The sequence below is a fragment of the Alligator sinensis genome, unplaced genomic scaffold (genome assembly GCF_000455745.1).
Source record: "Alligator sinensis unplaced genomic scaffold, ASM45574v1 scaffold701_1, whole genome shotgun sequence".
Lineage (NCBI taxonomy): Eukaryota > Metazoa > Chordata > Crocodylia > Alligatoridae > Alligator > Alligator sinensis.
Genome location: NW_005841915.1, coordinates 2,658,234 through 2,671,941, shown reverse-complemented (window position 1 = coordinate 2,671,941; position 13,708 = coordinate 2,658,234). Strand labels below are relative to the sequence as shown.

The window sequence follows — 13,708 nt, the reverse complement described above, 5'->3', positions numbered from 1 at the left end:
GCTGCTCGCCGTTGTGAGCTCCGCACCTCCTGCACACAGTGCTGAGGCCCTCAAAGCAGCAGCACATGCAAAGGGTGCCTCACCAGGACAGCATGCAGATCCCCGCATGGCTCAGCTGTTCCCTGCTACACCAGGTCATGCCTGCTGGGCTTCAGAGGCCTTGGGGGAGGGAAGCAGGGCAGGAGTCTGCAGCCTGCACCTGCCCCACCTACAGATCTTGGGGGGAGTCTCCCCTGCTTCCCGGGAGTGTGCGCAGCAATGGGGAACCGGCCCTCTCCCTCCTGCAGATGAGCCACCCATGGCCCCATCCTGCTCCCCGCGGGGGCCCTGCAGCCACACATTGCAGCCCCGGGCTCCAAACACGACCCAGCTCAATCCCCCTCTTCCCCCCACTTACCTGCTGGAGCTGCTCTGCAGGCTGCCTGTCTCACCGCCTTCCTCCCGCTTGCTCCCAGCTCCCTGTAGGTTGGAACTGTGCCAGCCTGCAGGGAGCTCATTGCAAAATTGCAAAATCTGCACGTTTCTCTGATAAAACAAGAAATCCATGTTTCCCTCTGGTAAAAGGCAAAATCCGTGGTTTACTCCATTTTTCCAGAAACAAAACCCCAGATCCCTGGTTATAACTCTATAAGGCTGAGGGAGGATCTAGTGGCCTGTTACAAACTAGTCAGAGGGGACCAGCAGGCATTGGGGGAGTCCCCATTCCCCCAAGCACTACCAACAGTGACTAGAAATAATGGTCACAAGCTGGCAGAGGGTAGATTCAGACTAGACATCAGGAGGCGCTACTTCACAGGAAGGGCGGCTAGGATCTGGAACCAACTTCCAAGAGAAGTGGTGCTGGCTCCTACCCTGGGGGTCTTTAGGAGGAGGCTGGATGAACACCTTGCCGGGGTCATTTAACCCCAGTGCTCTTTCCTGCCATGGCAGGGGGTCAGACTTGATGATCTGTCAAGGGCCCTTCCAACCCTACAAACTATGAAACTCAGTCACGGACTGGTTACATGTGAATAAAATGGGCATCCCATACTCAGGGCACTAAGCAGTCTTTATTACACCCTCGTGTATTCTATATATATCACATATTTTACAAAGTAAGCTTCCAAAAAAACAGTAGGAAACTTTTTTTAAAATATTTTATTATGAGTGAATTGCACCTTTCTCCTGTAAAGCTAGTTTCCTTAGTTTCCATGGCCTAAAATCAACTCTGTCTTTAGATGGGTAAATAGTTTGTATGGCCACTTACAAGTATTTTAGGTCATATGAGGATTTTAAATCATACCTCCCCTCTCCTTGTGCCCCTGCCCCATCCCTGCTCTCCCCACCAACAGGAAATCTTTTCAAAGCCTTCTCGAGCAGAACAGGTTTGCAAAAGAGTGAAAGTGGTAATAGTAGCATGCTCAGGAAAGTAAGGTGAGCTGTTTAAGAGGGCGTGGAATCTATATTCTGTGTAAGTGACCTGAAATGTCTCTTACATGGTAACTTTAGCCACATATATGCTACTTACCTATCTAGAAGAGTCATATAAAATAGGGCTGGAAGGAAACTCAGGTCATCAAGAGCCACCCTTCAGCTCAAGGCAGGACCATCCCTATCCCAAACCATCCTAAGAAGTGCTTGTTTAATCTATTTCTGAAACTACACAAACCACCCTGGTTCCACAGCTACACGACACAATGCCACAACGCTCCCAGCAGGAGGACTAGGACACCCTGGAACTGTAATTGGAGTGTTGGTTTGCTAGGGCTAATTCAGTCAATGGTATTTAACTAGGGCAAGCTGAGACCTTGTATGGGCACAAACTTAAGAGTATTTTCCTAATATCACCATTAAATTGAGGCAGTACCAATAAAATAGGATTGTGCCAATTCCCATTGCGTTAGAAACTAAAAAAGATATATTTAGGCAAAGAAAAAGGAGCAAGCTGATAAAAGGAGAAGGGGTTTTACTATCTCCAACATATACACTTTTATAATTGTGGGAGACAGAGGGCGTGTCTACACCCAACACTAAATGCACAGTAAACTAATTTTACTAAGTATTAGTGCATCATGGCAAAAGCCATGCTATTGCACTATGCGCAGTAGAATTAGTTTACTGCACATTAGCATCACTTAAGAAGTATGCACTGGTGCTACTGCACAGTAGCGCTGGTTGCTGTGTATTTAGGTAGTACCTGATATTTTATAAGTACTAAACTTAATGCTCAATAACCACAGCACATTAATGCACACATAGACATACCCAGAGAATCCTTTTTTCTTGCTCTTTTAGTGCAACTCCATCATAATCTCTGTTTATGTTTCATTTTTTAGAGACTAGGGAAAAGGAGCAGTAGGCAGAGGGGAGAAAAGGGTTGCTCATTTGGGGCTGAATTTTGGAAGAGTTTGTCTCTCCATAAAATTAAATATGGGTTTCATTTTAAAGTAAAAAGTTTATGAATTTAGTTTTGTGATTTGAAAAAATAGTTCAAGAAGTTCAAGATCTCAAATCCCACAGGGTCAATAAATAACTAAGTTAAAGTTAAAAAAGAAATTAAAATTTGATACATCAAATAGTTGATAAGCCACGTTTATATAATATGTCCAAGGGCATAAGGACACAAAACAACCTTAACTCCACCATATAGTAAAGGAATAAGAGGAAAAAATGAACCTGTCTTTTAAAAAAAAGTTTTTTCTAATTAGTCAGAATTATTTGCTTTTTGCATGATGTCAGTACAAGACAGAATTAAGGTTGTCCAAGTGCCTTCATTATCCATTTTTGTTATTTAATTATAGGGGCATTCAGTCTTAACTCCTAGACAGTGAGTGTGTGTACACATTCATTAATGCACTTTTGTTACTGTGCATTAAATTTGGTACCTCTAATGTGAGGTACTAACTAGATGCTCATTAGGCTGCTCTAATGCACAGTAGCAAAAGCGCACTGTTTTTTAGTGACATTTAATTCACAGTAGCCTACTTTTACTGTGCATTAGCATATTAGCATGGTTTTTGCTGTGACACTCTAATGAGTGGTAAACTAGGCTACTGCACATTAAAGCACACGTGTAGACACACCCAGTATAATTCTTGTCTAGGAATAATTATTTAACCTAATTTTTAGAGGCAGTGAGAACCTGTTGACCTCAGTGCGAATTGCGAGCTCTCAACGCCTCTGAATATCAGGTTCAGATTATCTATTTTTTCCAGTTAGACTAATTAACATCAGATAGCATGGAGTGGGAGGAGAAAGTAGTATTTTAATTGCTTCCCTACCTCATTTGTACTGGGGCTGCACTGGGAAGTCTTTGGTTTTAGCGCAACAAGAAACTGAAGGAAGTTTCAATGTCTTTGATTCAACTGGAACTGCTGCAGAGCTAAATACAGCCCCCCAAAAAGGGTTGTTTATTACTCTTATTTTCTAAGGGATTATAGTAATGTTTAAGTTGCTTATAATATTAAGTACAATTTCTGTCCAACTATAATTTATGGCAGATGCTGTGTTTCTCCTGATAAGTTTGGCGGTAGCCCTTTTATTCCTTCCCTTGAGAAATGAGAAATTCTTAGTTGCTGATCATGAAGCAATTTGTTTGTGTGTCATGGAACAGAAGTCAAGCAGTGGTGATATCACTTACAGTTAGACTGTCAACTTAAACAATTATTGTTTACTTGTTTTGAACCATATGACAAATCCTCTTCACCCACATGATTTTAGCCAATTAGATTGTTAACTGTAATGCTGAAGTGGCTTGTGAGTCAAAGCCTGAATCTTTATTCACACTTTAATTAGGCTTGATGGCTGGCTTTGGTGGAGAAAGAATATAGGTTTTACCTGTATAATCTATATAATTATATTATATACTCACATGCTTTGAGGTAACTTTAAAATAAGAGGTAACCATATTTAATGTCATAATTAAATATGAAAAGTATTGTAAGAGTAGTAGAATAATAAATGTTAAGAAAGCAACAACGTCATAGTGGAGATTCTCTGTTTAGAGCAAGCCTGTGGTTGGCACTGTACTACATGATGTAGAAAAAAGTGATTACTTTAAGCTAACTTTATATTGGCAACATGGCAGAGCAGTTAATGTATTCTGGAACAGTGAGTTCAAGCTCTGCTCCGGATCCATGCCAAAGGCCATTCCCAGTTGACCTAACTGTAAATCAGCACCTGAGAGTCAAAGTCTACCAGTCATGGTGGCCATTGTTTTGTGTGCTGTTTGCTAAGAAACTAAAATGTCTTACATACAGTAAACCAGTGGGTCATTTAGTTTGGATTGACGTACCTTCCTGTATTGTTGCCCTGTTATTGTTGTTTTAGTTTGCTCCTAGTCTCAATGTCCTATAACAATGGACGGCAATCACAAAGGCATAGCTGTCCTCTAAACATTCTCTTAGGAATATCCCCTTTCCTGGGGGCTAAAACATGAGGATGCTCTATGGCAGTGATTCTCAGCTGGGGTGTTGAGGCACCCTGGACTGTTATGAGATCTTTTGATGGGTGCCACAATGTTTGAGGAGATAAGCAGGTGTGAAGAGATAAGTGCAGGCTTATCTCTGCCTGACCACTGCCCTCCCCCCATGGCCCAGCCCCTCTGCAAGCAGGTAAGAACTGTAACAAATATATTAGTTCTTGAAATGAGGTGCTACTCAATCACAAAAAGTTATGGAAGGGTGCTTTGAGTCAAAAAAGGGGTGCTTCAAGTCCAAAAATTTTGCGAACCATGGTGCTGGGGCTTACCTGCACAAATAAGTTATACTGATGTAACTAAAAGTAAAATGTTGCATGAAGAAAAAATCTGGACACAAACTGTTTTAAGCTAGTTTGAAATGAAACAAGAGGATTCAGAAATGAAGTTGTGTGTGAAGTTTAAGTAAATCAATGCAATGTCACAATTTGAAGAAATTCAACCCTGTGTACAGATGAGGCCAGAAAGCTGCTCATGACATTGATGCACCACCCACTTTACACTTTCTTGGAGACCTTAATACACCAGCTTTACATTGCAGCACAAAACAACCATAGTGGGTCAAAGAATTTGGCCCATTAGATCAACTAGTTTGTTTCTGTGCCAGCTTGTTTCCTTACAGTACATTTTCTAGTGCCTTGTCAGGTCTAGTTTTAAATGTCACAAGTAACATGTTTTCACCACCTCCCTCGGGAGACTATTCCTCCAACTAATAGCTATCACTGTCACAAAGGTTTTCTGATATGTAGCATACATTTTCTTTCTCAATTTCCTCCCATTACTTCTGCACTAGCAGCAGTTATGAACCTACATATTCATACCCATCAAATATTTGTAGACGGATATACTTGTATATCCTTCTGAAGCTGTCAAATATGAGTAGAAAAATTTAATCATGTCTTTGTCTTGTGACAACAAGAAAGACCTGTTCTCTCCTTTGGGTGAAATGGTGTAGCAACTCAGAATGAACCATCCTATGCTTTTTCATGTTTCATTATTTTAAATGTTCTACTTTTATTCTGTCTTCCACAGAGCTACCCATCACACTCTTCAGCAGACATCAATTCCAGTCTTCCTCCAATGTCCACTTTCCACCGTAGTGGTACAAATCATTACAGCGCTTCTTCCTGCACACCACCTGCTAATGGGACAGATAGTATAATGGGTGAGTTGGAGAAAAATCTCCATGCTAATGAGTACAATAGCACTTTTATTCCATGACATGTCCAGACATCTCATGTACTTCAGCATAATATACCGCCACTGACTGAATGTAGAGAGCAGGAATAGTTATTTTTATAACATACTGTACCTTCTTATATACAACACGCACCTATTTTTCAAAAATCAGCTGCTGAAAATCAGGATGCACATTTTAAGCAAGGAAATTAAAGCTGCTGGTGTCATCAGCTTCTGCTACACAAGTCTCTGCTTGCTGAGGGGAAGAGAAAGTAATTCTGCACATGCTACATGGAGGGCTCCTTAGCTACTGGCTGTGGACACTTTCTCTTGACAGAGGCTTACTCTGTGGAAGTTGGCAGGCACTTCCGGCTGCCCACACAGCTCAGCTCAAAAGATAAGAGCGGGTGGGCATTTTGACTCAGTCAGCACACTTAGTGTCCTGTCACTAAGGGGTTAACAGAGCAGGCAGTGTTTTTCTCCCCCACAACTGCAGCTGCCTGTGTTTTCCCTGGGTAATTACAATACCAGGATTTTCAAAGAAAGATTCTTTCATAGATTTCATAGATATTCGGGCTGGAGGGAACCTCGCAGGATCATTGAGTTCAGCCTGCTGCCCAAGGGGCAGAAAGTCTGCTGGGGTCAAATGATCCAAACAAGATAAGCATCCAAATGTATCTTAAAGGTGTCCAGATAGGTGCTTGCACCACTTCTGGGGGGAGCCTATTCCAGACTCTGGGGACTCGGACAGTAAAGAAGATGGTAAAAAACACTTCCTGGGTCTTGCTTAAGATGCTTCGATAGATGTAAGCCAGGGTTTTGATTGCTTTCCTGGCTATGGCATCACATTGGTGGCTTATGTTCATCTTGTGGTCAATTATGACCCCCAAGTCTCTTTCGGTCATGGTGCTAGTGAGTGTAGTACTGCCAAGCCTATAAGTGTGATGTGGATTTTTTTCCCTGAGGTGGAGCACCTTGCATTTATCTGTGTTGAATGTCATCAGGTTTTGATCTGCCCACTTTGTGAGCCTGTCCAGGTCAGCCTGAATCACCAGCCTATCAAGTGTGACCACACTTCCCCATAGTTTGATGTTACCAATGAATTTAGCCAGTCTGCTTCTTTTTCTTCATTCTGTCTTTTCAAGCAAGGGCTAAGTACAGACAGTCAAAAGGCCTGAAAATGAATCAATTCAATCTTTGCAGGTTAGTCTAAGCTGTATAGATTGAACCCATAAGCAAGTGACTAGACATTCACTTTAGATCTCAGAAATGCCACCTGCAATAGCCCAGGCCAGAAGCTGGGAGGCACTAGAGCACACCTCCATGAGAGGTGTGCTTGGAGAGCTTGGGCGAAAGCTAGCCAGCCACTTTGCAAAGTGGCGGGGGGGGCGCGGGGGGGGGTAGGGGGAGGGCTGGGATGCTGGGAGATCATGAGTTAACTTGAATCTGAAGGGGATCTGGGACAGAAGTTTTAACCTAAATCAGTTTAGTCTGATACTACATCCATCCAGGCTTATTTTAAACCAGTTTCAGCCATTTTGAAAGTGGTTTATGTGCACTGAACTTTTGTTGTGTTACAGACTTGAACTGGTTTCGAATCACTTATACCAGTTTATGTATAATCTGTCCCTAGCCAAAGTGCCTATTTTTATTCAGGGGTTTGTTGTATGCAAGGAATATGGTATCGGGTAGGATAAACTAAAAGTTTCCTTGCTCCCAGTGTGTTTCCTGAAAGATTATAAATGATATCAAAATGTGCTTGAAATGCTTAGTTCATAGCTTTTAATACTTAACTTTAGAAATGTGGCATTTTGACCAAAGTGGTTTACTGAGTTAATGTTTATATGGAAAACAATCTACAAAAATAAATACATGATACTGTTGATTTTGAAATCAAGTTTATTGTATTCAGCTCCTGTTTTAATTGTCTGCAGTTCCTAGTGAACTGATACTTCACTCAGCTATCTCAACATTCATCAGTTTTTTATTTGCTTTCTACCCAAATCAGTGATGGCATCATATCTATGTAGCAAGAAGAGAACCTTCTTTTCTGATGTTACTGGTATTTTTTCTAACAACCTCTGTAAATTAATAGCATACATCTATATACTTTCTTAAATATTTGGCATATACCAGTTGAGACATAAATACAGGAAGTAAAAAAATATTGCATTGCCTGTATCTCAAAGAACAAATGAAGCTAATTAAATAATTGGTAAATAAGGAACACATACTTTGACACATGTTTCAGATTACTCACATGATTCTGTATAAAATGACTGTAAGCAGGACTAATGTAGTAAGAATGGAGGGTGGGTTCAAACATTAACACATGGGCATAATATTTTTGAGGTCTCTGAACAAAGAAGAAACTCAATACAGTCTCTTCTTAATTTGTCACTGTCTGTGAAAAATGTATCCCATTACAGTATAGGATTTCAGTGCTCAATCTTGTCATTCCTTTGAGACTTCTTCCCTTACAATGTTTCTTGCTCTGTGCGCATAACACAAAAATCACTATCTGTTAAAAAAGTCTGATAGTGCCAGATTTAATTGATCCACTTTCTAGGTCAATATAAGAAATAGCCTTTAAGATAAAACTTGTAAGGAATGGAATATGAACATATTCTATATTGAATCCTGTTTTCAGATCCTAAAAAGAGAATTTCTGAATTAACCATCTGTATTTTTGGAGTAGACTTCTCCAAAATGAAAATTTTCAACTAGAATTTTTGTTGAAAATTCAGTACTTGACTGGAGCCCAGAAAATATACCAGAAAGTTGTTCTGATTTTTTAATCAGCTGGACTTGTTCTACCGCTAAAACTTTTGGACTACCCAGATCCTAAGAATTGTGTGATGTTTAATATCCACTTAATGTTTGAGTGTCTCTAAAAAATTATTGAGACAACCACAATAGTAATGTGTGAATCACCCCCTTTTTGGTTGTATGTTCCATATATCTATGATAGACATCTTGTAATGAATACTCTTTATCAAGTTAAGATCAGCTGCATTCACTCTAAATAGCATCACAAGAAGACTTTGAATACCATAAATTTGAACAGCATACAAACAGGTAGAAAAAATCTGTGAATGGAATACATCACAACTGTAACTAGAAGCAGTGCTTAATCTTATGCATAGTAAGACAAAGACATAATAAGACCGAATTGTCATAGAGCTTTCAAATCCAAAGCTATACAGTGTTTAAACAACCAGTTATTAAGATAGATTTAATATAGCATGGCCTTATGATTATTTCAGAATATTTATCAGGTACGTGTATTAATCCTGCTTGCTATTTTCATTTCTAATGACATGTTTGTATGACATGATGCATTGTGATATGTAGCTTTTCTTGTAGAAACATAATGTGCATTTCCCCTTGAGGCCTTGGTTTCACAGCAATTTTATTATTAGAGCAGTCGCATAATACTACACTTTATTTTTTACAAGAATGTTAAGCTTCAAGATTCAGCAGGGTGATAAAGTGTCACATTGCTTAAGAGGAATATGAATTTTATCCAACAGTGTCACTACATCACAGTTTGGAAAGATCACCGTCTATGAATAGCAAGACAATCCAAGTTTTCCCTTCATTTCTTAAACAAAGACAAAACTTCCATTCTACCTTCAGAGATTCTGGGAGGCTGAAGATATTTTTGCATGCTCCCCCTTACCCTCCCAATAAAGGGCTGCTGCCCCTCTTGCCCCCTCCCAGTTGTGCTACTGATGTTATGTGTTCCTTCCTCAGCACTGGGTGTTGTGGCACCAGACACTGCAGCCCCCAAAGGGTTTATGGTACTCACTAACCTACCCATTAGCCTGGTACCACTCTTCCTTCAGTGTGTAACAGATGTAGTTTCAATATATCCATTGAACTCACTGAACTCCATCGGAGCTTACTGAGCATAGGTGAGAGTGAGTTCCCATCAGTTTTTCTGTTATCCTACCCGGAGTATATGAAAGTTCTCTCTTCTTGTCTCAACTTTCTGCTGAAGTAACACCGTAGGATTACTCAGATAATATATCAAAAGGAGCACCCTTCAAGAAGTGACAGTTATGGTACCTTTACTAGCTCAGGTCATACAGTTTCCCCTTAGGTACATTCTCTTATCCTAGGAAGCCTGACAGTATACCACTCCAGAAAATTGAGGAAAAACTACCCACATTGCTAGATATCCTCCATAGAACTTCAGTGAAAAAGATTAGCATGGCTGTCAATGAAGACCTATTTAAACCCACTTGATTGATCTAGCACTCCTCTCCAGCTTCAGAGGGAGAGATGGGAAGTACTAATATTCTTCTGTATAGTGCAGAAAAAGGACTCTCCAGCCCTGCAACACAGGCAAAGCACCAGGGAGAAGCATTGCCAGAACTGGTCAGATCAGAAGTTCAATGTGTCAGATCCAGTAACTCCATGGACCAATGTAAGGATTAGGCTGTAAGCAGTGTTAAGAAGTGTGGGGTCCAAGTCATGTTCCCAGTCCACAGCAATATCTATGTCTGCTGTTGAGGCCAGGCTAGGTCAGGAGCCAGGGAGTCCAGAGCACTCAAGAAGGTAAGCGGGAACAAAGAACTGGGGTCCAAGGCAGGTGCAAGACAGGACCACAGCGCAAGGGTCCAAGGCTGGGGATAAAGCTAGGAGCGTCTGCAGAGTGTGAGATATTGAGCAGCAAAAGCCCAAATGAAAGGCCTGGGTTTTATGTCGTAAGCTCAGCTTATCCTGAAGACAGTTAGTTTAACTCTTGCAGCTGGTGCTACTTGGATACTAGGTGGCACTACTGAAGGTGCAGATTGCATTCTAACAGCTGGATATGTTTCTGGCCCCTGGGATAGTCTATCCACTATCATGGGCAGGCTGCCTAAAGAACACCTGGAGGAATGAAGACGGTTTTGGCAGAAATCCACCTAACAGGATGAAGACTGTGTGGACCAGTGGGTCTTCAAAGTAATGTTCCAAGGGTTTTCCATCCAATTTTACTCTTTAACCACTCTCCCCTCCTTTTTCCCACCCAAGTTAAGGGATTCCTTTTCTAAGAAACTTTTGGAATGGGGAGTAAACTCCTTAATACAGCTTGGATCTATAGAAGAAGAGCTCTCAGAGTTCAGGAGAAAGAGCTTCTACTCCCTCTACTTCTTGGTCTCAAAGAAGAAAGAGGTTTGGGAAGACCCAACCTCAATCTACAATGTCTGAATGTGTTTATGGAATTTTATTGTCTCCCAAGCATTCATGATTTTTTTCTCTGGATTCTTCAAACTGTTTTTCAGTCTTGGGCTTTACTTTACATTTCTATTAACACATCCACAGACTATAATTCAAGTTCCTGATAGGGACTCTTTTTACTAGCTATAGAGTACTGTAGTCCTTCCTCACTCTGCTTAACGGTCTGGCTGTTTGCTGGATAACTTTAAACACAAGGTATGGAATACCTTCTTGCAAAGTACAAAGCATTTCAGTAGGCTTATATATATGAGGCAAAACTGAAGCCATTTCACTTCCATTCACTAAGGAGTTACAATACAGGATACCTGATTTTTCACTAACTAGTCTTTTTCTGTTGTCCTATTCTACTGTTTGATGTCCATTCTACCTCTAGACAATTTCTATTCACTGGTCCTATTACCTCTAAAGTGTTGGGGCTCACTGTGCTAGGCAGCCCCTGCTGCACCTTTTTTGGACCTGTCATACCCTGTTAATTATATAGGTTTCCCACGCTTTATGCGGGTTCTATATGTCCACATTCACTCTTATGCAATGACCCTTTTTATACCAAAAATTCATTATATGTGAGGTAAATTTACTCTTATGCGATTGGTGTGGTGGAAGTCTGCAGTCAGACTTCCGGTCCACTGGGGAGTGTGACGGGGTGGGGGGGGCCCTGCATCCCGTCAGCTCAGCGACTGGTGTCTCCTGAGTCTGGGGTGAGCAACCTGGTTCCCCCTAGGGCCAATTGCCAATCCGGGGGGATGTAGGGGGGCCCCCCTGTGCGCTCCCCAGTGGACCCAGAAGCGGACCAGAAGTATTTCTGGTCCACTTCCAGGTTCACCACTGAACACGTGGGGGGCTTCCCTACACTCCTATGGGATACTCCATCCACCCCAGCATCAGAGTGTTCATGAGCCATGCCTGGTACCTCAAGGTATGGAGAAAAAACATTTAAAGCTGTGTCTGTGGTTGAATCTCCGAATCAGCATCGAATCTTCAGATTTGAGTTTGGCCGAATTAAATCGGGGACAGTGATCTGAATCAACAAATCTAATCACTGTCCCTGATTCAGGCTGAATCCGAATCCAAATGGAATATGGCCCGTTTTGCACACCCCTAATGTACAGCATAAAGCAAGGGAAACCTGTACCTATTTTCCCATTCTTCCATTAAGATTAGAGATTTCATTGTCACTCACAATCTAAATCAAAGTATTTGCATTAAAGTTAAATACTAGTTTATTTAAGAAACAGAACTATACACAAAAATGAATCGCATTTAATCTTCAGGCCACAAATGAACTCTCTGAAGTAGTTCCAAGATCTCAGTCTGGCTGTGTCAAGTTTGCTGTGTACGTCTCTATTCTCTCTCAGTTCCTTTATTTGTCCATTTTCCCTAATGTCTTTCAAAACTGTTAGTCTTTTAACATCTTATAAAAAAAGTTTGCTATGTAGTACATGGAAGGAGTTAAAGGGTCAACCTTATAGACATCCTCAAGGCAAAACCCACTGACCATCTACAGTGGTTGCTTTGTAGTTTGATCCTCCAGGGCAGTTCAGCCTGATGCTGGAAATTTCAGGGTCTTCGGTCAAGCCGGACTCCTTACACACAACTGGGTGTTGCAGACTGTAAGCACAAGAAACCTGCCAGCAGTCTCACAACTTTCTATTCCCAACTTCCAGCCCTTCTGCACACCCTACTTCTTGTCTTTTTTGCTCATAGCGGGAATCAAGAACAAAAGGAGGGATAAACCTCATTCCTAGATTGGCTCCATTTAAGAAACAAGAAACACAGCATGTGCAGGTGTAGTGTGGGCTTTAAAGCTTATAGACAGCTTACTTGGCTCAGGCTGGTAGAAGGCAACCCTCAGGTCAGACCCCATATAACAGCATAGACACACCTATAGAAATCTTGGAAAATCATAGAAAATGGGATTGGAAGGGACCTTGAGGGTTCATTTAGCCCATTCTCGTAACCCAAGTCAGGATCAACAAAACCTAAAAGATCTTTGTCTAACTCAGTGGGGATCACTCTTTTTGGCAGGCATGCCACAGATTAGACTTGCACCCTCCTCAAATGTCACTCTCATCCCTTTTTGTCACCGAGTTTGCTGGTTAGCTTTCTGCTCCCTGCCCTGTGCTCCCTGCCCAAGCCACATCTCTGCTTTCTGCTTCCTACTTTTTGCTCCCTGCCTGATTTGATGTTCCCTATCTGACACTGTGCTGCCTGTTCCCTCCCCCACTCACAGCACCCATCACAGGTTAGCCACCCCTAGTCTAACCTGTTCTAATAAATCCCCAGCAAAGAAGGTTCCACAATCTCCCTCTATAATTTCTTTCAGTGCTTAATTATCCTTATTGTTAGAAAGGTTTTTTTTTCCTAAATCTCTAACCTAAATGTCCCTTGCTTTAATTTAAGTGTACTACCACTTGTCGTATCCCCAGTGGACATAGAGAACAGTTTTGTAACCTTCCTCTTTGCTCAAAACTTACATATTTGAAAGCTGTTATCATGCTTGAGTCTTCTTCAGACTAAACAAACTGACTTTTTGTTTTTTTAGTCATTCCTCGGGATGATATTTTCTAGAGCTTTGATCAGTTTTGTTGCTCTCCTCTGGAATCTCTCCAGCTGGTCGAGATCTTTAATGAAGTGGGTTGCCCAAATTTGGACATAGTACCCCAGCTCACGCCTAGTCATGCTGAGTGAAATGGAGGGATTACTTTATGCATCTTAGGTCATAAGTACCCACAAAATTTACCTCACAGTGAATGAAGGCATGGCTTTATAGCATGTCAGTCACTATACAGTAACCGCCTGTGTGCAGGCTCTTTTACTTTGGGGGTAGCTTCCATTTAGTACGTG

The 13,708-nt window shown here is 41.5% G+C and overlaps 1 protein-coding gene across 17 annotated transcripts in view; it reads left to right on the top strand.

Moving 5' to 3' along the window:
* TCF4 (transcription factor 4) overlaps positions 1-13,708 on the top strand; it is a 360,805-nt gene that overhangs the window by 296,343 nt on the left and 50,754 nt on the right. For all 17 annotated transcript variants that reach the window (XM_014517565.2, XM_025198159.1, XM_014517561.2 and 14 more), the window contains one exon: positions 5,489-5,621. In XM_014517565.2, the coding sequence (XP_014373051.1) occupies positions 5,489-5,621 (133 nt within the window). The remainder of the gene's footprint in view (positions 1-5,488; positions 5,622-13,708) is intronic.